This window comes from Staurois parvus, unplaced genomic scaffold, assembly GCF_062004578.1.
Source record: "Staurois parvus isolate SC_StPar_1 unplaced genomic scaffold, SC_StPar_1.0 ptg000058l, whole genome shotgun sequence".
NCBI lineage: Eukaryota > Metazoa > Chordata > Amphibia > Anura > Ranidae > Staurois > Staurois parvus.
In genome coordinates, this window is record NW_028317854.1 from 6454748 (window position 1) to 6480420 (window position 25673).

The following is a 25673-nucleotide window of genomic DNA, read 5'->3' on the forward strand; positions in this document are numbered from 1 at the left end:
ATCTATATCTATGTATGTTTTCACACTGAGGCATTGCGCTTGCGGTGCAATGTAAAAACTCCTGCTTGCAGCATCTTTGGGGCATGCTTGGGAAGTTAAAAAAAAAAAAAAAAAGAGCCAAAAAGGCCTCTTCCGATTGAAATCAATGGAAAACTCCTGAAAAGTGCCTTAAAAAATGCCTGAAAAGAGTTTTTTGGTGTCCTTTAAAAACACTCAGAAAGCACGGCAAAGATGCCTATAAGTTTTTGCTGCGGATCAGTGTGAAAGTAGCCTTAGTGTTCCAAGCTGCTGCTCTGTGTGGACAAAGTTTTTGTGGAGCAAACAATTATATCCACAATGCTTACAATCTTTCATAATGTACTTCACCAAATATTTAGGGGAAGCCTTTAATCCAAGTGTTTTAACCAACTTTATTATCCAATAGATACACAAGTGTAAATATCCTTTAAAGTTACACAAAAAAATTTCATAAAAATATATCTTATGTAATTCTTAATAAATTAAAAAGATCATCATACAGTGCATATCAAACACTTACATTTTTAAAACAGTTGTCCACCACCTTGTGGTTAGATCTGGTAAATTCTGAAACATCTTGTTGCTTTAAACCACCCCAAGTTGTACTTGGCAACCCTTTGGGCATTCTGTAAACACACTTCTAAAGGTCTAGAAACATGGCACAGTGGTGGCCATCATGGTTTCAGTTAAACAACTGCTTAGTATATGTCGTAAACCTCCTCCAAGATTTTGATAAAAGTCAGACTAAGCTCTAGCAAGATAAGTAAGTAAAACTTAGTAGCAGTGAGGCACACTTGCTGTAAGTTGTTGAAAAGCTACTCGATGCCTATTTTTTCTATGGAGAGGATAAAATTCAAAACACAATTGAAATAATCTTTCAAAAACTGTAAAACATCTGTGGTTATAAAGTCCTAAATTTTACATTTTGTGGTGTTAGTGTGAGCAACTCCTTCAGCAATATATTAGCAATTTTTTAGATTAATGTCACTGGCAAACTTCTTCATTTGTCAGTTGTGATGGAAGGCCACTCTTCCAAAATAGCGGTTATGAATACAAAGGCTGACTTCTCTATATGTCTTAAAACCAAGCATTTAATTGTGGTAAGATACTGAAGTCTATAGTGAACAAGCATTAGTGTATGGTTTCTCTTATTCTAGCTTCTCATCTCCTTCTTCTACATCTTTCAAGCTCAGAACTTCCAAGGTGCCTTTTCCTTTGGTCTCACATCGTATCAGCTCATCAATTTCCCGAAAGCAGCCTGGATCAATCAAGCACACCTAAGTGAGTAAAACAGCATATTTTAATCACGACATATAAAACAAAAGTACTGTTTTTCATACACCATCATACAGTATATGTAAACCAGCAGAGAAAAAAAATCATGGCTAACATTAAATCATGTATATTTAGATAATATATGAAGAAAGAACATCTTAAGTCAGCACAGTTGCCTAGGACCCCAACAGACTAATATGGAGCACATTCAATATGAGAATGTGGTCTTATCTCCAACAAATGACTAATGCAAGTTCCTCATCCCATAATGTAATGCAGGCACCTTAACAACCTATTCATTAGGATCTGTTTTGTAATGAGGGATGTAAACAGAACACATATGGACAGAAACACATATTCCCAGAAGTGACTTCAGAGAAGTGATGGTTATGTGCTTTATATACACTAACTGGCCACTTTATTAGGTACACCTGTTCAACTGCTTGGGAACACAATTTGCTAAATCAACCAATCACATGGCACCACTTCAATGCATTTAGGCATGTAAACATGGTGAAGACGACTTGCTGAAGTTCAAACTGAGCATCAGAATGGGGAAGAAAGGCGATTTAAGTGACTTTGAAATGTGGTATGGTTGTTGGTGCCAGACAGACTGGTCTGAGTATTTCAAAAACTGCTGATCTACTGGGATTTTCACGCACAACCATCTCTAGGGTTTACAGAGAATGGTCCAAAAAGAGAAAATATCCAGTGAGTGGCAGTTGTGTGGATGAAAATGTCTTGTTGATGTTAAGAGGTCAGAGGAGAATGGGCAGAATGGTTGCTGTGACATTCAGATGCTAGGGTCAGAATTTGGCATAAACAACATGAAAACATGGATCCATCCTGCCTTGTATCAACAGTGCAATGTTTAAAGTTTACGTCAATATGCAAACTTTTTTTTCTAGTGCTGGATAAAGAAAGAAAGGATTGCACTCCTTGTCTGTTTTTTTTTATTGCTATCTGGTGCTCAGTTTAAGAGATTTACCCTTACTTTCTATCATGTTGACAACTGTTTTACCATGGTACTGCAACAGAGACACATACAATAACATTTCTTAGGAAATCTATGTAGCTCTGTAAATCTGGTGTCAAAGGTAAACGTATTTAGAATGTTTTAAAAAAATTAACCCAAAATCAATTTACTTTGACTTTAATGTTTAAACAATAAATGCAAGAGTGACCCAAAGCATTGATATTCATTGCCTTGGGATTCATGGGAAGTAGGGTATTTTTATTTTAACTATTTTCAGAACCTTCTCGTAACCTGAGAAGTGGAGGATTGGTGTTACTCTGTCTAAACCCATTCCAGAGCAGGTATTTCATGTTTGTTATTTAAAAAACAAACAAACAAAAAAAAAAGATAAAAGTGACTTTTCAACCAGTTCCCAGTAACAAAAACAATGTTTGCTTGGAACATCTGGAACTAAGGCTGGATTACTGGCCCTGCTGAAGATTGGAGTCCTAATGATGTCCTGGAATTTCCCCTAAGGTTGAGCCATTATTGTTCCATTGTGCTGAAAAAAGTCTTAACTAGTAAAACTGGATTGTTACCAAAGTATGGGTAATTCACTTACAAACCAGATATTAATCTGACAAGTGAAATTTTAATATGAAGTAGAATAAAAAAATGTGTGCTGCTTGATATGATGAAATCATCTAAGAAAGAACTGGCTGATCAGGTATTTCCATCACTTTATTAAACTGTAGGTATGTACATATTGAAGCATATCTAAAGCCAAAACTTGTTGTTTGAATAGAGTGAAATAGTGTGAAAACCGCTGGCAAATTTCTATTGCTTTTAATGTTCCTGCTGGGGAGAATCACTCTGGTGACCACAGATACTAGGACAGAAAATTATGGGAAATAGAAAATTTTTGCAGGTGTCATCAGAACAGGGATAAAAGGGAAACCTATCAATCTGTACACTTGTTCCACTGAGGATTTCCTCCCACCTTTTATGCAGGCCATAGACGGTTCGTTTATCAGCCGATTTTTCATCCAAAAAACGAACCATCGATCGTTCTCTTGCCACCAATGATTGCGAAAATCGACCGTTTTTCGCAAATTTTCCAGTATGACCGATAAAAGAAATGAGGAGGAACCGTGAAAATCGGCCGATGCCATTGCCCCACTAACCGTGTGAAAATCGGCCGATTATTCTTTCAGACAAAAAAAAACCGGCAGATAAGCCAACAGTCTATGGCCTGTATTAGTCTAGATTCACACCTAAGCATTTTGTAGAAATGCATTACAGTCCATTTAACATGATTTCCTAAGGGACACGTTCACGTCTCTGCGTTTTCACCCGGTGCGTTTTTTGGAAGGGGTCAGGGACTTTTTTAAATGCAAAAGTTGAGTTTTGCTTCAATAGACTTCAATGGAGACGCTACAGAAATGCATGTAGTGCGTTTGTGATGCATTTTGAGTTTTATTCTGCCCAACAAGTTGGCAAAACAAAAAAAACAAAAAAAAAAACGCAATACACATCAAACAACCCATGTGCAAAAATGCAAAACGCACCACAAAAAGCACTGCAGAAATCAGACCAAATGCAAATTGCACAGGTGTGAACCTAGCCTAAATGGACTGTAGTGCATTTCTGCAAAATGCAAAACACACAGCAAAACGCTTAGGTGTGAACCTAGACTAAGCTACCGGTCACACCGCTGCGATTTGTGTGCAATTTCTGTGTGATTTCAGGTGCGATTCCTGAAGACTTCATTGCTACTTGTGAAGATATTTAATGATTTCTTGCAATTTGCAGTGTGATTTCCATTATATTCTATGTATGTGAAATCACAACAAAACTGAAGAAAAAGTAATGCAAGAACTACTTTAGAAATCGTGCTGCAGCAAATTGCACATGCTGAGACACTGACATTCACATTCATTAGATGTGATTTCAATTCGCAAACCACCCCTGAAATCACACCGGTATGAACGGGCACTAAACTTGAGCACACAAAATCTGGTGCAGCTGTGCATATTAGCCAAGCAGCTTATAACTTCAGCTTGTTTAATTAAGCTATGACAATAAAATGTAGAAGCCGATTGGTTAGTATACACAGCTGCACCTGATCCTTGTGATTTCTGAAAATGTGCAAGTGTCTCTTGTGGTGCAGTACAGCACATACGTTTGTACAGTACAGTATTTGTAGCTGCTGTGTTAAGATTTTTTTCCAGGGTGAAGATCCTCTTTAACTGCTGCAGTTGAGTCTCCTCTAAGTTATTGTGCAGTGTGGATCAAGGACTGAACATAACACAAAGTAATAAACCAGCTACCTGAAACACTATAGTAGCAGGTTCACACTTCCCACCTGCTAGTTGTACAAGGATAAAACGTATGAATATTTCAATTTAATACTTAATATTTCACAAAAATAAAAAAGGTAGGTTTTTTGTTTGTTTTTGTTCAAAATAGCTAACAGGAGGATTTGAAATGGTCTGTAAATTCAAGCACCAAAATGTTATATATTGCAGCCATATTGTCATTCATTAGGTGTGGTTTTTGCATTAGCTTTGTTTTTTTCAGACTCTCTTTCCTTTATTTTAACTTGCACTATATTGCTAAAAGTATTGTGTCACCTGCCTTTACATACACATAAACTTTAATGACATCCCAGTCTTATGCAGGCCATAGACGGGGAGAAAACCGGCCGTTTTTTTAACAAAAAAAAAACCGAAAAATCGGTCGTTCAATAGGCCGACGTTACCACCAACAGTAAAAAAAAAAAAACAAAAAAAAAAAACAAAAAAACTTGTTGTTTGAATAGAGTGAAATAGTGTGAAAACCGCTGGCAAATTTCTATTGCTTTTAATGTTCCTGCTGGGGTGAATCACTCTCCCCAGCAGGAAAAAAAAAAAAAAAAAAAAAAAAAAAAAAAAAAAAAAAAAAAATCGGCCAATTTTCTTCCCGTCTACGGTCGGCATTTAATTACTTCTGTCCCTGCAGAGAGCCCCGCTATTATATTTGACATTAAAAAGTATCGTGGTTGCAATATTGTATCTATTTGTATCCATTTCAGATATAGATGTTTTTTCAGATACAAATAGATACATTGTTGCAACTGCAATACTTTTTAATGTCAAATATAATAGCGGACTGGAATTCTTCTTCTCCTTTTTCTTTCTTTCCTTCTTTTTCTTGCAGGTCACGGCTCATGCGCAGATTTTTTTATCGGTAAAAAGATCGGCCGATTTGCCCATCATTGCCACGAAAATCGTCCGATCGGCAAAATCGGCCGATTTTTTTCCAACTTTACCGATCAAAAAAATCTGACAAAATCCAGAAAAACGGCCGACCAATTAACCCATTAACGGTGCAAAAATCGGCCGATTTTTTTTCGACCCATCTATGGCCTGCATTAGTCCGTAGAGCTCATTATTGAGTTGGTCCACCCTTTGCAGCTATAACAGCTTCAACTCTTCTGGGAAGGTTGTCCACAAGGTTTAGGAGTGTGTCTATGGGAAGGTTTGACCATTCTTCCAGAAGTGCATTTGTGAGGTCAGGCACTGATGTCAGACGAGAAGGCCTAGCTCACAGTCTGCACTGGAATTCATCCCAAAGGTGTTCTATCAGGTTGAGGTTAGGACTCTGTGCAGGCCAGTCAAGTTCCTCCACCCCAAACTCACTCATCCATGTCTTTGTGGACCTTGCTTTGTGCACTGGTGCGCAGTCATGTTGGAACAGGAAGGGGCCATCCCCAAACTGTTCCAAAAGTTACAAACTTGGGAGCAGGAAAATGTCTTGGTATGCTGATGCCTTAGGAGTTTGCTTTACTGGAACTAAGGGGCCAAGCCCAACCCCCCTAAAAACAACCAAAAACCATTATCCCTCCTCCTCCAAACTTTACACTTGTCACAATGCAGTCAAGCAAGTACCGTTCTCCTGGCAACCGGCAAACCCAGACATGTTGATCTAATGCCAGACAGAGAAGCGTGATTCATCACTCCAGAGAACACGTCTCCACTGCTCTTGAGTCCAGTGGCGGTGTGCTTTACACCACTGCATCCGATGCTTTGCATTGCACTTGGTGATGCAGCTGCTCGGCCATGGACACCCATTCCATGAAGCTCTCTATGCACTGTTGTGCTAATCTGAAGGCCACATGAAGTTTGGAGTTGTTTAGCTATTTACTTCTGCGCACTGTGCACTTCAGCATGCGCTGACCTCGCTCTGACATTTTACATGGCCTACCACTTTGTGGCTGAGTTTCTGTTGCCCCAGTTGCTTCCACTTTGTCATAATACCACTAACAGTTGACCGTGGAATATTTAGCAGCAAGGAAATTTCCTGGATGAACTTATTGCACAGGTGACAACCTATCACTGTACCACGCTTGAATTCACTGAGCTCCTGGGAGTGACCCATTCTTTCACAAATGTTTGTAGAAGCAGTTTGCATGCCTAGGAGCTTGATTTCATACACCGGCGGCCATGGAGGTGATTGGAACACCTGAATCCAATGATTTGGAGGGGTGTCCCAATACTTTTAGCAATATAGTGTATTCTATAAGTTATTTTATCTACGGAGGACAGGAAATGTGTTAGGACTACACCTCCTACTCTCCTTTCCTCCATAAAAGGAAAGGAGTTCTGTAGTTCAAAGACAGCTTGGAATAATGCTAACAGAGTACAGCATAAGCACAGAACGTTAGCAGTTCAATAGGTATCTGGCAGGATCAACAAATTATTATTTTTTTTGCAATTATATATTTTCAATTGTATATTGAACAGACCAAAAGGGGAGCAAACGAGCAGTTCATTGTTAAGAGTCAAAAGATATTTTCTTACAATTTCCAGTTCCTGGTCAAAATCTTCACTTTCAACAAGCTTAATTAATGGTTTCAGCTTTTCCTTTAGTCGTTTACCATCCTTGGCAGGAAGGATAAACCTCAACCTCATGTGAGCACGCTCAATCTGCATGGTTTCTTTAAGCTGTTTTATGACATCCAAGGCCTGAAAAACAATGCACATGCATTTAAACACTGACAGTCTGCAGGCTACACTTTCTAAATTTTTTGCAGTTCAATTATTCTTATAAAATTTTTGAGAAAATACAAATCTATGTATTTTATGATTAGGCACAATAGGTGAGAATACAGAGCTTCATATAAAGAAAATAGCATCACAAAAGCTATATTGTAAAAGTGACTCTCTATATGAAAATATACAGAGGACTCTATAAAGTCATGGAAATTAATAATATATACAGCTCAACACACATGTGAACAAACCGCTATATATTCTGTCCTTTTACAAATGAAAGGATGAGGGCAGAGGGGGAGAAGGGAGGATGAGGAAAAGGTAATGGAACAAAAATGGAATGGAATTAAAGAAAGAGGAAACGGAAACAGGTCATTAAAGCTCATACACAGTGTGTTTAAAAGATCTGTGTCAAAGTCTGACTGAAGGAAGTGCATGGTCCAGGGGTACCAATTTGCCATGTGTATATCCATTTGGTAAAAGACTCTATCTTCAATTTTCTCACATACCTGAGTGATTCTTGACTTTCATGGATTTACAGCTGTCTGCAATAGTACCTTAAGGAGACCAGGTGGTCGCATGTTCAAAGGCACATACTCGGGGTGCAGGAGATCCAAGCCCCAAACAACTTGGTCAATATACAAAAATCCTCTGCCCACAATTGCTGAACCATGGGGCATGTCCGCCAAACATGATAGGAAGTTCCCCGTTGATTGCAATACTGCAAGTACGCAACCTAGTAATCAATCTCAGCTGCCAGTACACAAGCTGGCTTTGGTGTTGGTCCAGATATAGGACCAATCTTCCTCAGTTACATCTACACCTATGTCCACCTGACTTCCTGTGTACCTCTCTATTGCTACAGTCACTGGTCTCTGAGCCTGTCCCCAGACCAGGACTACTTTTATTAGTGGTGTGTAATTGTATGTGGCTGATCACAGTCTTACCAGGAGATCAGGAGTCCATTATCAAACAAAAGGGGTATTTACTAGTACAAATAACAGCTATGTGTACAAAGTTTTTTTCCTCCATTAGTCAACTGAATGATAGATGCAAATGCACATATATACCTAAAATGTAAAGATCTATGCATTAGCTGAATTCAGCGACACCTGAAATTACTGTATCGCTGTACTTTAGAAAACTAATGCCATTGCATATGGACCTTTTGTAAAATGTGTGCCTAGGTGACATGATCTATCTAATGTAAGAATACAGTACATGCAGGAATAGCTAGCTGCTAATGTTCTGTTTACATTGTTACCTTACTGCACCCCCCCCAAAACCTTTTTAGCATGCTGAAAAAACAATGAAAAACCAGCAGAGTTACAGGGATAGCAACAAAGCAACAGAACAATATCTGGCTAAGAGTGCTGTCCTTCTCTTTCACTATCTGAGGGCTGCTGTGTATGGGTTCAGCGGAATTTAATATAATGAGAAAACACTGTATTAATACGGGCTGTAATTTAAAATGTATTTAATCATTCTTTAAGGAATATATTACAAGAACAAATAATGCTTTGTCATTTGCTTGGAGTTCTCTTTTACGTAACAGTGTTTCACTTGCCTGTTGTTTTGTGCTCTTTGTAGCTTTAACTGAATAATGGATGTCTTTCATTGCTCTTTCAATGAGGTTCACAGTATATGGCCTCTTTGTCTCTGGATTAACACATTTGTCAGCCACAATGGTTGCAATATCCCGAAACATTTGCTCTAGTTGTGTACTCCGCTCTTTTTCAGATACCTGAAGCTCCCCCTTTGACAAAATCTGTAGCAAAAAAAGAAGACCAAAGTTAAAAGTAAAATGTTTGATGAATATATCACACATAAAACATTTAACACCATCCGGCCATTACAGTATATTCAAATAATCCATTTAAACTGTACTAAAAAAGGTGTTAATACTTACCTTCAGTTCTGCTTTAAATGCTCATTTACACCACAATCTGTGTTCATTGTGGGGGAGATTTACTAAAACTGGAGAGTGCAAAATCTGGTGCAGCGCTGCAAAGAAATCAATTCGTTTCCAGGATTTGTCAAAGCTTGAACAAGCTGAAGTTAGACGCTGATTGGCTGACATTCACAGCTGCACTGGATTCTGAGTGCTCCAGTTTTAGGAAATCTCCCCTCGTGTTTCTATATGTATGTTTTCATGCATTTCCAGTGTGATTTTTGAAATAATGTTTTAATTTATTTCAATGTATTTTCTTTACTAAGCTGTGTTTAAGTAAATGTTTGCGAGTGTTTGCAGTGCGTTCCAGTGCGGAAAAATGCAACAAGCTGTATTTTTTTTAAACACATGAAAGCACTGTAATGTCAACTATGCCCATTGGAATGCATTCATTTTTCTTGAACATGCATTTGTGCTACATTTAAAAACGTACCTGACTGCATGTGGTGTACATGAGCCCTAAAAACAAGTTTTATAGATCTTCAGTACTTTTCCTAAACAGCAGTCCTATAAATCCAGCTGTAAACATGCCCAATGCCCATAATGAGTGTAGCACAAATTGGGGATACCACTACTGAACCCGTATGAGTGCGGTATAGAGGAGGAAAGGGTTACTGCTGTTTACACTTTGGTTGGGGATATTAACGCTAACTTAGAAACATAGAAGAGTGATGGCAGAGACCCACGGAGAGGGCCACTGAGTCTGCCCCCCCCTTTTCATTTATACATTTTTTAATTTTTTTGTCTGAGTATAGATCTAGGTTTGTCCCAAGCATGTTTGAATCTACTTACTGTTGACTGACTCAATAACTCTACTGGAAGTCTATTTCAAGCATCAACTACTCTTCCAGCAAACTACTGGGGTTTATTCACTAAAACTGGAGAGCGCAAAATCTGGTGCAGCTCTGCATAGAAACCAATCAGATTCCAGTTTTTATTGTCAAAGCTTAATTGAACAAACTGAAGTTAGAAACTGATTGGCTACCATGGATAGCTGCCCCAGATTCTGACTGCACCAGTTTTAGTAAATCTCCCCCATTACTTCCTAAGATTAGTTTTGAACTTTCCATGGAAGCACATAGAGGAGTGACGAGAGAAAAATTACCAGGTAGTCCATCAAGTCTGCCACCCCCCCTTTTTTAATATTTATACATGTTCCTATTAATTTGTGAATGCAAAGTATGAAAAAACCAAACATTTTACAGTTCTCATTGGAATGGGGGGAGGGGAAATCGTCTGATTGAGAAATTTAACTCAGGCAAAAGTGTCAAATGTGGAATTTCCACTCATTTTGGGAACATTTGCTCTCTCTTCCAAATGTACCTCCAAGACAGGGAGTGAGGAAAAAAAACTTACCAATGGGCTGATAGAGCAATAAAAAAATAAAAATTTGCAATTCCTTGAATTTTTTGCTAGCGTTCAAGAGAGAATAACAGTCACCAATGGCCATGTAATATTCAAAATATAAACATCAGAGTAATTAAAACATACCACATTCTATTAACTAGCAGAGCTTATTTTTTTGTTATTTATTTATATTCCCTCCTTGTCCCAGGATGCCTCTACAGTTCGGTTATATCTCCATGTTGGGTTCTAACGAATAACAAAAATGTTTGTATAAAAAGATCCTGTAGAGCAGCCTTTTTTTCAGGGGTGCCTTAGCACAACGTCTGTATACAAGCCAGTGGATGAATGAAACTTGCCTTTTACTTAACCCACGGTCACATCAAAGCCGATTTTGAAATCGTGCGATTTACAGTGAAGTCGCACAATTTCAAAATCGGGTGAGCTGCCGATTTCAGTTGCAATTTGCAAGACATCTGACACAGAGGTCTATGCAAATCGCAACAAAAGTAGTGCATGCACTACTTTAGAAATCGGTGCGGCTCTAATAGCGGACAATAGAGTGCGACTTGGCATACGATTTGCAAGTCACATGGCATGCAAATCGCATGTCAAGTCGCACCCAATGTGACTGGGGTGTTAAAAGGTTTTCATTGTGCACCATTACAACCTTCCAGCCACCAGTCCATACCAACAACCAATGAAATCATGTCACCGGTTGATAAGGAAGACATCGAGCGCTTGCACAGCGTTCTTGTTTGCCCCTCTCTAAGTCAGTACCAGTGTGCAAAGGTGTATTTGCTCTGGAAGAATAAATCCCCTCTAATGTTGGGTGTCATAGGTGTGTGGATGTTGCTGCATTATGTAAAACTATTAGCTTAGTTTTTTACTTTTAGAATGGGGTGCCTTGAGATTGTGCATCATTTTAAAGAGTGTCTTGGCTGAAGAAAAAAAAAAAAGGTTAAAAAATATTGCTGTAAAGATTACAGAAACTGAATTTGTTTTTGCCTTTCGGCAACCTTGACAGAGTGTTGCTTACCAGCTCAGCTCAAGGCAGAAAACAGATCGGCCTGTATGATAATTCTACAGTCTAACCCTAGACCCTGGCATTTATACCTTGACAGAGAGAACATGCTACTAAATATCATGTGATTTGATGCTTACATGGGAGACAGTGGACAAGACGTATGTGCATCTTGGGAAGGGAAGAAGTTTTATTTTCACTTTGAAGAATAGCATGTATGATTTGCCAGTGTCCTTGCTGAACTTACTATCATATGAGTGAGCCTGCCTATACTTGAATCACATATCCATTCTCAACGTTTTATCTGTAGCCCCAGCACCCCTTTAGCTGTGCTGGGCTAAAAGTATCTTATCAATTATTTACCTCTTACTCCAGAGGATGACTTCTGGGCAAAAAGCAGTGTGCCAAGATTTGAAAAGGGGGAATCATATCTGGAAAGTCCTGTACACATAGTACTGTGGCCAGTATTTGTAAAGAGGTGTGGCCAGAGTTTTAGAAAATTATAGCTGCTTTCAGATTAACCACTTCCCGCTGCTGTCTCCTAGCCCTTTAAAAAGGTCCTAAATGCTGGGAGGTGGAGGCATGCATTCTGATCATGTGACTGCTGTGATTGGCAGTCACAGTGGTCACACGGTTAGAAAGCTTCCAATCGCAAGTAGGCATTGGAAGCTTTCTGGTACCCACCGGTAACTGCTGGGAGCACGCAGAGCATGCGCTCTGAGCACAGAAATGTTTAGGTATATAACGTGGCCTCTCTGTGTTAAAGCCCACCCCATGAAAGGCTGCATAAATGCGTATGGCTGGTGGAAAGAGGAAATAAAAAGATAACTTTTAATAGCAAAAAAGTACAAAATGCCCTGGGTAGCAATTATGTACAAAGTTTTTCCTTTAACTGGCACAATTTTAATACCTGCTTGCAGATCTCTGTCTGATCCTCTGTTCCAAATGCTTTGACCAGATCCTCTTTCTTGGCTACTTGACCTTTGGACACATTCATGAACACAGAGTGCGTCTGTAAGACTTCATCTATATCTTTCTCCCTATGACCAAAAAGAACAAGAAAAAAACATTTCATTACCTAAATAATGTAAATGCAATTATTTCCATATGGCTGGTATTGCACATTTAAGCAGATGGCCGAGAACTATCCAGACCTTAGGCTAGCGCTAAAAAAAAAAAAAAAAAAAAAAAAAGACACATATAACAATTTATTCCAAAATATAAATTTTATTAGACAAATCCAGCTAAAATGTAACTAAAGGCATAGAGTAAGGAATGGTTATAAAACGCATCAGTTTTGTTCTTGCCATCTGTGTCCTATTGGGGAGATTTCCCTTCATTTCCTGTACCATAGCCAAAACAGGAAGTGAGAGGAAATCCCTCCAAAGTGAGTGAATCCTGCTGTGTCACCAGAACTAATGTCCCCATTGAAAAATTTCCCCTCCATTAGTGTTCTGATGTCAACCCAAAATTTGGGATTTTCTTTTAACTTTCGCTTTTGATGATAATGGTAAACAGCAGAAATAGAGAAGGTGAATCTCCCTAAAGGGGACACAGACAGCAATAAAAACCTGACAGGTGTAATTATCCCCCGCCATCCAAAACTATATAAAAGAAAAAAAAGAAAAGGGGTTTTTTTTGCTTTTTTTTTTAAACAGTGAAGTTTGAGTTTTCCATGAAAGGACAGTACAATAATAATCTCAATAACATACAAAGAAAACAAACATAACACAAAGCTGGCAAAAGATGGGAGATAAGAAAATACATATCATAAGAAATATCTCCTGGATACATATAAAACCTGTTGTCACCTATAGGGTCGATGTCCATAGAATTTAGGGTAAAAGTAACATCCCTGGTGTAGCTAAAAACCTAGTATGGTACATACCATGGGCCCTTGCATGACACAACAGTAAAATCAACCCAAAAAATGGCCGTATGAGCTGCAGATTTAGTAACAGGAGGCCTCCAGCATTGAGGCAGACAGTAAAAAGAGAGAAGGGAATGCAGGAAAGGAGGGGGAGGGTAAGGGAAATGAGAATATAGTACTTCAGATTATCAGATCCCAGGCCCTTATCCATGCCGACCAAATTTTATGGAATTTTTTAGGGCAGTTACGGCCTAGATATATAAATTTGTATAATGGAAGAACATTATTGATCAGGGTACGCCACTGGGCTATCATAGGAGGGTCTGGCACTTTCCACTTAAGCAGAATAGCTTTTCTTGCATAATGCAAGGAATAAAACAAATAGTTTAGTATGATGTGTGGTGGAAAGTGTGTCACATATCCCCAATACCAGCATTAGTGGATCCATAGATATTGTCAAGCCACTTACCGCACCTACTTCGGACGCTACTGCCCCACATAAAAGTTGCGGTTAAGGGCAGGACCAAATCACTTGGGGCAGGTAGGATCTGCTGTATCGTAAATAGAAGTAAGCCTCTGGGGGGAATAATACAGGAGTTTTAGTTGGATCCATCTATCCTTTGCTGATACCATAAGAGGGAGGTATTTTTGAATGCCCTCTTCCCAGTCCCCGTTTGTCAGAGTAGGTAAATCCCCATACCAAATATCCCATAAGAGAGAAACTCCGGAAAAATCAAATTGGGAGATACAGTGGTAGAGGGCCGATAGCAGTTTGTCCAGTTGTTTGGTGGACAAGAGTGACTCCACTTGATGCGATATCAACTACAGGGGAAAGGTAAATTGGGTTTGGGTAGCATGTCTGAGCTGTAAGTAGCGGAAAAACATTTAATTAGGCAACTGGTAAGTGGCTTTAAGTCCATCAAAGGACAATAGGTACCCCCCTGATATTATGTCCCGGAGTGTTTTCATGTCATATTGCGCCCAGACAATTGGATCTGGGATAGAGTAGAAATGTTGCAGTCTGAGAATACCCCATAGTGGAGTGTGTGGAGACCATGGCCTTGAACCCTCCATATAATCCTCCACACATTTAGACTGGTTTTCATGGGTTCAGTGACTTCAGGATTAGAGCGGGTCCCGAAAATACTAAACTGCTCAGTTCAGAGTAAAAGCAAAGAAAAGCCGCCTCCAAGTCTACAGCCGGGTTGTCCGGCATCTGCGAGAGCCACCACGTCACAGACACTAAGACTGCAGCTCAGCAATACTTTTGAAAACAGGGGAGAGCTAAGCCCCCCAGGGAGGTAGGCAACTGGCGGGATGATTTAGCCACTCGGGGGACACTGCCAGCCCAGATAAAGGATGTGATGAGTTGACCTAATTTCATAAAAAAGGACTTAGGGATTGGGACCAAGGTTTTTCTAAATATATATATAAAAATTTAGGCAGGTAGGTAATTCGAAGTAAATTAACCCTGTCCACTGGGGTCAATGGGCGGAACTTCCACACAGCACATCTGAGTTAATTTAGAAAGGATCAGATAAAGATTATCTATCAAGTACGCTGATAGGTCTCTCTGAACTCCTATCACCAGGTATTTAAATTGGGACACCCATTGTAGCAGAGCCACTGGAGTCGTAGGGGTTTCCCCCGGCTCCAGAAAGAATAGGACGGATTTGTCCCAATTCACTCTGACACCAGAGAAGAAGCTTAACCCGTCAATTAGCTCCAGAGAAGTCGGTAGAGCTGAAGAGGCATCTCTCAGATAAAGTAAAGTGTCATTGGCATAAAGTGAGATCTTCTCTTCCAATGGCCCCCCTAATTACAGTAAAGGAAATAAGTATTAATCCCCTGCTGATTTTGAATGTTTTCCCACTCACAAAGAAATGATCAGTCTAAAAATCGAATGGTAGGTGTATTGTAACACAGAGACAGAATAGCAACAAAAAAAATCAAAAGAAATGCATGTCTAACAAATTATGCACTGATTTGCATATTCATGACAGAAATAAGTATTTGATCCCCTTCACAAAACATGACTTAGTACTTGGTGGCAAATCCCTTGTTGGCTGACGTTTGGCAACTTGAACTTTCAGCTCCCTTCACAGATTTTCAATCGGATCAAGGTCTGGAGACTGGCAAGGCAACTCCAGGACCTTAATGTGCTTCTTTTTGAGCCACTCCTTTGTTGCCTTAGCCATATATTGCAGTACAGGTCTCTCTTTTTCCTTTTTGTTTTTCCTCTCTCTTTCGTTTTTTGTTTTAGTAATAGTTGTTTTATGTATAATGTTATTTTAAATGAATGATAGATCAACAGTTTGATGGGCGAGTTGCTATTCAGAGGTTAGGGTAGGGAAGTCTATGTCCACCAGGTAATTATTAACTGCATCCTCAGTATATTGGATTCTAGAGGAGTATAATGCAGGCCATAGACGGGGAGAAAAACAGCCGATTTTTCTTTTAAAAAACGAAAAGTCGGTCGTTCAAGCGCCGACGTTTCCACCGATGGTAAAAAAAAAAAAAAAAAAAAAAATCGGCCAATTTTCATCCCGTCTACAGCCGGCAAGAAGTGTCCCTGCAGAGAGCTCTGCTATTTCTTTGACAGTTCTTTGACAGTTCCTTGACATTTACAGAGGTTGCAACAATGTATCTATTTGTATCCATTTAGGATACAGATGTTTTTATTCGGAAACAAATAGATACAATGTTGCAACCTCTGTAAATGTCAAGGAACTGTCAAAGAACTGTCAAAGAAATAGCGGAGCTCTCTGCAGGCACACTTTTTGCCGGACTGGAATTCCTCTTATTTTTCATCCTTCTCCTTCATCATCCTCCTCCTCTTCTTCATCAGCATCCTCTTCTTCATCAGCATCCTCTTCTTCATCAGCATCCTCTTCTTCATCAGCATCATCCTCTTCTTCTTCATCATCATCATCATACTCCTCTTCTTCTTCATCCTCCTCTTCTTCTTCATCATCATCCTCATCCTCTTCTTCATAATCATCCTCTTCTTCTACTTCATCATCATCCTCTTCTTCTACTTCTTCTTCATCATCCTCTTCTTCTTCATCATCCTCCTCTTCTTCTACTACTACTACTTCATCATCATCATCTTCTTCATCATCATCATCATCCTCTTCTTCATCATCATCCTCTTCATCATCATCATCATCCTCTTCATCATCATCTTCTTCCTCTTCTTCTTTTTGTCTTCCTCTTGCAGGTCACTGCTCATGCGCAGATTTTTTATCGGTAAAAAATCAGCCGATTTGCCCATTATTGCCACGAAAATCGGCCGATCGGCAAAATCTGCCGATTTTTTTCCCAACTTTACCGATAAAAAAAAACGGCCAAAATACCGAAAAACGGCCGAACAAATAGCCCACTAACGATCCGAAAATCGGCCGATTTTTGACCCATCTATGGCCTGCATAACTCACTGTAAAAGTTAGCAAATCTAGCATTAATTTGCACGTGGTTAGTTAGCAGGGTGGAAGGCATACTATGGAAGGCACTTTGGTCTGTTCTTTAGAGAGCCAGGCCAATTGGTGTCCAGTTTTATCACCTTGCTCAAATATGCGCTGCATCTGATGTAACTGCTGCTTTTTTGCATTTTCAACTTTAAGAAGCCTAACTTCCCGGTATGCTACCTAATGGGGTTACGAGTCACCACATATTGCTGTTCAAGGGTAGATGCTCTAAGTTCAAGAGAATCAATAGTATGCGTACTAAGTCTCCGGGCTGTAGAGATCAAGGTTTGGTATTGCCCTCGGACATAGGCCTTAAAAGGCATCCTAGAGCCTAGACCACCTCGGCCAGCCACAGCCTCCACTTTTTCATCTGAAATCCAGTAGCTGGATCGTCGCCACACTCTACACTGGAGCGTGGTCTGAGATATTCCTCGGGAGTATGTATACCTCCCGCACTTTAGCCAACAATTCAGAAGACACATATATAAGATCTATGCAAGTGTTAAAGGTGGAAGATAAACAGGCATACTGCCTATCAACTGGGAGTTTCCATTGCCAGGCATCCTGGAGCCCATACAGTGCAGCCCACTTAGACACGCTAGTGGTGTCTGGAGTCCGTTTATCCATGGCAGAAGAAGGTGGAAAAGTTTTGCCTTCAGTTATACTTTAAAAATCACAAATACATTTTTAAAGACTTGCCTCTAATATAGAGATTGCTTCCCTTAGCAACTATACAGGTATAGATCTAATACCCCAATCCCGGAGTGAGGTACAGTACAAAAAACAAACACAAACTCCAACCATGTTATGATCCTCTACATGTTTCACAGTGGTGGAGAACTAAATACCATGCATCTTGGATTTTTTTGTAGTTTTTATTTGTAATACATTACACTGTAGTACATTACTCATGGGCACATAAACACTGAAAAATGTTCAGATCTCACATGTGATGTAAAAACCTGCTCATTATACAATGCCAAAACATTAACGAGTATGTCCATGTTTGCAGCCAAATTAGAATAACACCTACTTTATATTTGTGAAATATTCTTATTCACACAGAGTAACTTAAAGCATTTAAAAATTACTGCTAACTATTTTACTTGCTGAAGTCAACCCCTGTCTGCAGACTGTGACCAAAATTCAAGAAGCTCTGCATGGTTTTGTCAGCTCAGGTTCACTTTAAAGCGGTTGTAAAGCCTACATTTTTTTTACCTTAATGCTTTCCTGCATTAACCACTAGCCTACCGGGCACTTTCACCCCCTTCCTGCCCAGGCCAGTTTTCAGCTTTCAGTGCTGTCACACTTTGAATGACAATTGCGTGGTCATGCAAATCTGTACACATATGAAATGTTTATCAGTTTTTTTCACACAAATAGAGCTTTCTTTTCGTGGTATTTATCACCACGGGGTTTTTTATTTATTGCACTATAAATGAAAAAATACAGAAAATTTTGAAAAGTTTTCCTTTATTTTAAAATTTTTTAAGCAGGTAATTTTTCTCCTTCACTGATGTGCGTTGATGAGGAGGCACTGATGGGCGGCACTGCTGGGCCCTTTTGGGTCTGCACTGATAATCAGGGCACTGGTAATCAGTCCCCTGATTATCATTGGAGATGTCTCCTTTGACAGTTGCCGGTTATCAGCAGTACTTTCCTCATGATGTGACACGGTGAGGAAAGTATTGCCGATAACCAGCAAGTGTATTGACATGGTGATCAGCTGTGATTGTACACAGCTGATCATGTGGTAAAAGGCCGCTGTGATTAGCCTTTTACTGTGTCGTGATCAGTTGTGTCCAAAGGACTCAGCAATCACAGAAAGCACCAGGTGCGCACCACTGGGGGTGCGTTATGGGATGACGCCCTCCCAGAACTGGATGACCGCGTTGTAGCCGTCATTCGGCTATAGCACGGACAAGAAGTGGTTAAGGTAAAAAAATGTTTCAGTATTTGTATCGCCCCTCACCCCCTTATACTTACGTAAGCCCAATCTTGATCCAGGGCTGTGCCCATCTGTAGAAGCCCTCTCTAACAAAACAGAGGTGCAGCAGTGGGGAGCCATTGACTTTTTGTCTATAGACGCATGCAGTGCAGGTGTGCCAGCACAGGGAGAAGAGAAGGAGCCATGAGCATTGGCAGGGGACCCAAGAAGAGTAGGTTCTGGGCTGTTCTGTGCAATACCATTGCACAGAGCAGGTAAGTATACCATGTTTTAAAAGAAAAAACATTTGACTGTACAAAGAGTATTCTGGTCTGTGTCACATGGCAACATGCTGCAAAACAAACGGTGATGTTTTACAGCATGTTATCACAACACATGAAACTAAGATGTATGTGGAATTTCCATTTACAGAGTAGAGTAGGAATAGCCATAGGGGGATTACTCTGACACAGTTGGCCAGCTTAAACATGTATTGCTATATGTGTGAATTCAAAATCCCTATTTTTTTATAGCAGAGTTTACTAGAAAGGGTATACAGCAGTGTGCAGGGTGTTTATCCAGAATTTCTAGTGGTTAAAGTGAATGTAAACCCCTGCATATACCCAGTAAAGTGACTGGCCTCAGGTGATACACAGAGATAAAACAAATCCTCCTACATAAGTTGTACCAGTTTGAAGCCATTTGTCCTGTAAATCCCTGTAATACTCAGTCCTCATGCACACTTGATGTTTTTACAGCTGCTGTTTTCGGCTTTTGACGTTTTTTTCTACAGCCAGTAAACTCCCCAGCATGTTATCCTATGTACCCATGCACACATAGACTGTTATCAATGTTTTTTTGGCAGGGGCGATTTTTGGCTGGAATAAAAAAACCCAGAACTAGTGGGTTTCCCACTGACTTCAATTCAATAAACGCCTCCCACTGCCTTCAATGCAAAAATGCCTGTCAATAGCAGTCCTATTTTAACACTTATCTCCGCATGCCACTCTACTCTATCACTTGCGAGTCTGGAACACAGCGCTACAAACTCGCACAGGACCCTTTTTGTAATGGCACTCAAAACACAATGCATGTGGATCACACCTGTGTGAACCACCTCAACAGGAACACATTCTAGCCTGTCATGGGAATCTGTGAGTTTGAAAACACATCCAGAATCAAACGTGTAAACCAGGGCGGCTCCCTTCACATCTGGGTGTTTGGGATCACGACAGAATCCATAGGATCACAAAATGCTGCTTCAGGTGCCAATATTTTCAATGGCACCCAAATATAGTGCGGTTTTGCTGTGATTGCCATGTAGCAAATCAAATCGCGTGAAGCTTGTCGCCCAAACGTTTCCTTGCCCCAGGCGCTGACAATCCAAAAACTCCTAACTTTTTTTAGCTGGCTCCTAGATTCAAATAAAAGTTGTCAAGCCCTGCTTTATCAGCTACCGATTATTTGGGTGGTCTCTCCACTACACAGCACCCAACATTTGGGAGCTCCATATCCAGCTTTATTTACATCTCTGCAATATACGGTGTAAGCTTTCACTTTCTTCATGTATTATATATTTTTCTAGTCATCTGGGATGTTTACATTTATAAAGCATATTTTGATAGTTGTACTTTTTGGTTATTGACAGCATTTTCTGGGATAAATAGTAATGCAATCACATCCCCCGGAGGAAGCCACATGACCCTGTGGCGCAACGCGTTGGGGAGGGGCACGGACGTCGACACGTACCCGACTCCTACGAACGGCGAGTACAGGCAGTGTGTGTCCGCACGCCGTCTAGGCTGGACACATCACATTCACTAAAGGCGCTGTATTATTTTAATATCTGTAAGTGCAAAATTTGCACTAAAACATATATTTTAAACTAAGGATAAGGCACTATTCCTCTCTCTTTTTCCTCCTGGTAATACGTGGAGTAATAGGGAGAAAGCAGATAAAATCTGTTGGAGGGAAGACCTCACCCTCGATCTATCCATAGCAGGATCAGCAGGAGCAAAGAGGCGAATCATCCAGCCTGTTTTCCATAGAGGAACACATCAAGTAACCCTTTACCTTTTTGAGTATTACCATCCGGGATTATGTGAATAGTACATTACAGCAATTTTAATAAGCCCCATTTAGATGGGATTTAATCCGTGATTGGACTCTCATATGTATTGGACATTTTATTAGTTATAGATATATTTATTTTTGATAGATATATATATATATATATATTTTATTTATTTTTTTCGTGTGCAATTTAATGAATTGAAGATTTGATTTATATTGTAGTAATTTATGTTAATATTTTCATTTAATTGCTAATATTTTTAATTATTATTTTAATTATTCTTAATATAGGTTTAATATAAGGGCGCGGCACCATTTTTATTTTTCTTGATTTTCTGGGATACATTCTACCATCTCTGTCCATTTCGGTGGCCTCAGCAGCTTGAGAGGATGTGGCTCTTGTGTCCACTGATCCTGCTAGTGGTGGCTACAGAGGGGGCGACAGTATACATCTAGTTTTAAACAAAGGCAGCTGTTTTTGTATAATTGTCTAACACATGGGTTAGTATTCAATGTCATGCTGAAGGTTAGATAATGTTCTGTGTGCCGGCATGTATATTCACTGCTGTATTTACATTATAGGATACCTTCAATCTGCATAAAAGCACCTCTGAAGAAGAAGCTTAAAGCCCTGTCTTGAAATGAGTCAATGCCTGCTTTGCATCATGTTCACATTATTTAGGCTCCTTGTTACAATGACTGTGAGACTTCTTAAGAGCAGATTCACACATATACAGTGCAGATTGAAGCTCAGGTTTCACAGATAATTGATACAGTAGTTGTTCAGTGGTTCATGACAGGTTTACATCAGGTTCAGGACAGGATTAGGTCAGAATTTTATCCTGTTCACATGTGGTTTAGAAACAGTTCCCATAGAGGCAAATAGCCTGTAATCTGCACCTGAACGCACTGCTCATAAATCATACATTACTTTTTCAAACCGCACTGAATCTATACCGCCAGTGCACCGGACATATGTGAACAGGCACCATAGGAAGTAATGTTATTTCACATATCATGTGGACTAAATGTGGTTCAAACCGTATATGTGAATAGGCACTTACAGTCGATATTGAAAGTCTACACACCCCTGTTAAAATGTCAGGTTTCTGTGATGTAAAAAATGAGAAAGATCAATCATTTCAGAACTTTTTCCACTTTTAATGTAACCTATAAACTGTACAACTCAATTGAAAAACAAACTGAAATCTTTTAGGTGGAGGGAAGTAAAAATAAAAAACTAAAATAATATGGTTGCATAAGTGTGCACACCCTTTAACTAATACTTTGTTGAAGCACCTTTTGATTTGATTCCAGCACTCAGTCTTTTTGGGTATGAGTCTAAGCATGGCACATCTTGACTTGGCAATATTTGCCCACTCTTCCTTGCAAGAACACTCCAAATCTGTCATATTGTCAGGGCATCTCCTGTGCACAGCCCTCTTCAGATCACCCCACAGATTATCGATCGGATTCAGGTCTGGGCTCTGGCTGGGCCATTCCAAAACTTTAATCTTCTTCTGGTGAAGCCATTCCTTTGTGGATTGGGATGTATGCTTTGGATTGTTCCTCTTCATGTTCAGCTTTCAAACAGAAGCCTGAAGGTTTTGTGCCAATATTGACTGGTATTTGAAACTGTTCATAATTCCCTCTACCTTGACTATGGCCCCAGTTCTAGTTGAAGAAAAACAGCCCCAAAGCATGATGCTGCCACCACCATACTTCACGGAGGGAATGGCGTTCTTTTGGTGACGTGCAGTGTTGTTTTTGCACCAAACATATCTTTTGGAATTATGGCCAAAAAGTTCAACCTTGGTTTCATTAAACCATAACTCATTTTCCCACATGTTTTTGGGAGACTTCAGATGTGTTTTTGCAAAATGTAGCCGGGCTTGGATGTTTTTCTTCCTAAGAAAAGGCTTCATTATGCCACTCTACCCCATAGCCCAGACATATGAAGAGTACGGGAGATTGTTGTCACATGTACCACACAGCCAGTACTTGCTAGATATTCCTGCAGCTCCTTTACTGTTGTTGTAGGCCTCTTGACAGCCTCCCAGACCAGTTTTCTTCTCGCCTTTTCATCAGTTTTGGAGGGATGTTCAGTTCTTGGTAATGTCACTGCTGCACCATATTTTCTCCACTTGATGATGACTGTCTTCACTGTGTTCCATGGTATATCTAATGCCTTGGAAATTCTTTTGTACCTTTCTCCTGACTGATACCTTTTAACAATGAGATCCCTCTGATGCACTGGAAGCTCTCTGTGGAGCATGACTTTTGCTGTAGGATGTGACTAAGAAAATGTCAGGAAAGACCTACTAGAACAGTTGAACTTTATTTGGGGTTAATCAGAGGCACTTTAAATGATGGCAGGTGTGTACTGACTCCTACTTATTGTTAAGCGCTGAGCCATATTGTAAAGCGCTGAGCAAACTGTCGGCGCTATATAAATCCTGTATAATAAAAATAATACTTAACATGATTTTGAGTGTGATTGCTTAATTCTGAACACAGCTACATCCCCAGTTACAAGAGGGTGTGCACACTTATGCAACCACATTATTTTAGTTTTTTTATGTTTACTCCCCCCCCTAAAAAATTTCAGTTTATTGTTCAACTGAGTTATACAGTTTATAGGTTAAAGGTGGAAAAAGTTCTGAAATGATTTATATTTGTCTCATTTTTTACATCACAGAAACCTGACAAGGGTGTGTAGACTTTTCATATCCACTGTGTGTATCATGTAGCAGCACAATGTTCTTATCTTATGTGTATTTTAATATTTTGTTTCAATAAAGTGTTTCATGTTATTTCCTACAAAAGTTTACACACATCTTCTTGAGCCTATAATAGTCCCAACAATAAGAGGGTATTTGATTTAATTTGACAGCCTGTAAATGCTGCTGCTCCTAAACTCTGGCAAAAGCTTATATAATAGCCTAAATGCAATACTGCTGCTGGGTGCGGCAGGGTGTACAATTTTTGACACAGCACATTGCAGCCGCAGCAACATGTGTACAACCCCTTCTGCCCTTGCAGCTTAAAGCAGAGCTCCACCCAAAAGGGAAAGTTCTGCTTTAAGGACAATACCCCGGCACCCCGTTAAGCACCTGGGGGGGGGGGTGAGTACTTGATTCTGACAGGTACCCACTCCCACACTGACCACCTAGGCCAGGGGTATCAAACTGATGGCCCTCTAGCTATTGTGGAACTACAAGACATCATGCATCTTCCCGTTGGAGTCATGCTTGTAACTGTCAGCCTAGCAATGCCTCATGAGACTTGTAGTTCTGCAACAGCTGGAGGGCCACCAGTTTGACACCCGCGGCCTAGGTGATCGGAAGCGGTAGTTCTTCCCCAACGCAGTCTTCTGGGATACGTGACAAGTCCCAGAAGACTGTAGGATTATTCACAAAAGGCAGCTCTGCTTGCACATGTGCAGTGGGCTCCAAGGTGTGAAGCCACAAGCTGTCACAACTGGGTGCCCATACTTAAGAAGCCGAGGACAGCGGACGGCTGGTGAACCTGGCTTAGGTGAGCACATCTCTGGATCGAGAGACATGTGAGTGGCTTTTTTTTTTTTTTTTTTTTTTAAACAGCCGCTACAGTTTTTGTAGCAGTGGACTTTTATTTTTCTAGCAGAAGACTGAAGCTCTACTTTAAAAAGGGCTGTAATAAGAGGTTCAATTGCATATTTTTACTACCCCTGACTGCAAGTGAGAATTGAGCCAAAGTGAAAAATAAAAATCACAAATTGTGAACGGGCACCAGAACAGGAAGAGAGGGGAAATCTTCCAATGGGGACACTAGTTCTGGTGACACCCTGGGATTCCCACCCTTTGGAGGGATTTTTTCTGGTTTGGGGAAATCTCCCCAAGAAAACACAGATGGCGGGAAAAAAAGTAACAGGGATTATAACCCTCTCTTACTCCATCCAAACTGCTGCATTCAGTTCTACTTTAGAAGTTCTAAGTGGCTTAATGGTTAGCACGTCGGCCTTGCAGTAAATGGGTCATGGGTTTGATTCCCGATCATGGCACCTCCTGCATGGAGTTTGCATGTTCTTCCTGTGCTTGCGTGGGTTTCCTCCCACCCTCCAAAGACATGCTGGTAGGTGAATTGATTCCTGTCCAAATTGGTCCTAATATGTGTATGTATGAATGTAAGTTAGGGACCTTAGGTTGTACACCCCTTGAGGGTTAGGGACTGATGTGAATGTACAATGTATATGTAAAGTGCTGCGTAAACTGACAGCGCTATACAAGTACCTGAAATAAATAAGTTCTGGTTGAATGTGTGCCTTCAGGTTTGTGTACTACACCTCCCTACTTGTCTAGCCCCGCCCACAGGAGCACAGAATCACCTAATTGGCTCCTCAGCACACTTTCACCCATGGCCGGTGAATACTTACGCTCCACTGCGCCAGCTCATAACCTTGTTCTTGTAACAGGCTATCTCGAACCTCTTCCCTCCCTTCTTCATCCGCACGACCGCCACATTGGTCAAGCGAATTTGGTTGGTAGGGGTGAAGATAGACATGTCTCCTGCTGCCTCTCCTCCTTCCTCTATACCAACGTACGTTCCGTATACACACTCTGCCCCGGCACGACACTCACACCTTACTGCATACAGCCTGCATGCGTAGCAGCAAAGTGCTGGCGGAAGTGATTCTACTCCAGCTGGGCTGTCATTGGCTAGCAAGAGCCATGTGATTGTGTCTGTCAATAAAGCTT

At 40.2% G+C, this 25673-nt stretch overlaps 1 protein-coding gene across 1 annotated transcript; it reads right to left on the reverse strand.

Moving 5' to 3' along the window:
- Positions 1-385: 385 nt before the first annotated feature.
- SBDS (SBDS ribosome maturation factor) lies at positions 386-25601 on the reverse strand. Its single transcript, XM_089668479.1, has 5 exons — positions 25352-25601; positions 12511-12640; positions 8849-9049; positions 7090-7254; positions 386-1295 (listed from the first exon to the last, which is right to left on the reverse strand). The coding sequence occupies exons 1-5, from the start codon at positions 25477-25479 to the stop codon at positions 1167-1169; spliced, it is 753 nt and encodes a 250-aa protein (XP_089524605.1). The 5' UTR covers positions 25480-25601; the 3' UTR covers positions 386-1166.
- Between the last annotated feature and the right edge of the window lie 72 nt (positions 25602-25673).

Coding starts and splice junctions, on each gene's coding strand:
- SBDS (XM_089668479.1), bottom strand. CDS start 25,479: ATGTCTATCTTCACCCCTACCAACCAAATTCGCTTGACCAATGTGGCG. Junction 9,050..12,510: donor AGACAGAGATCTGCAAGCAG/GTATTAAAATTG, acceptor TTTTTGCTACAG/ATTTTGTCAAAGGGGGAGCT. Junction 1,296..7,089: donor TTGACCAGGAACTGGAAATT/GTAAGAAAATAT, acceptor TTACTCACTTAG/GTGTGCTTGATTGATCCAGG.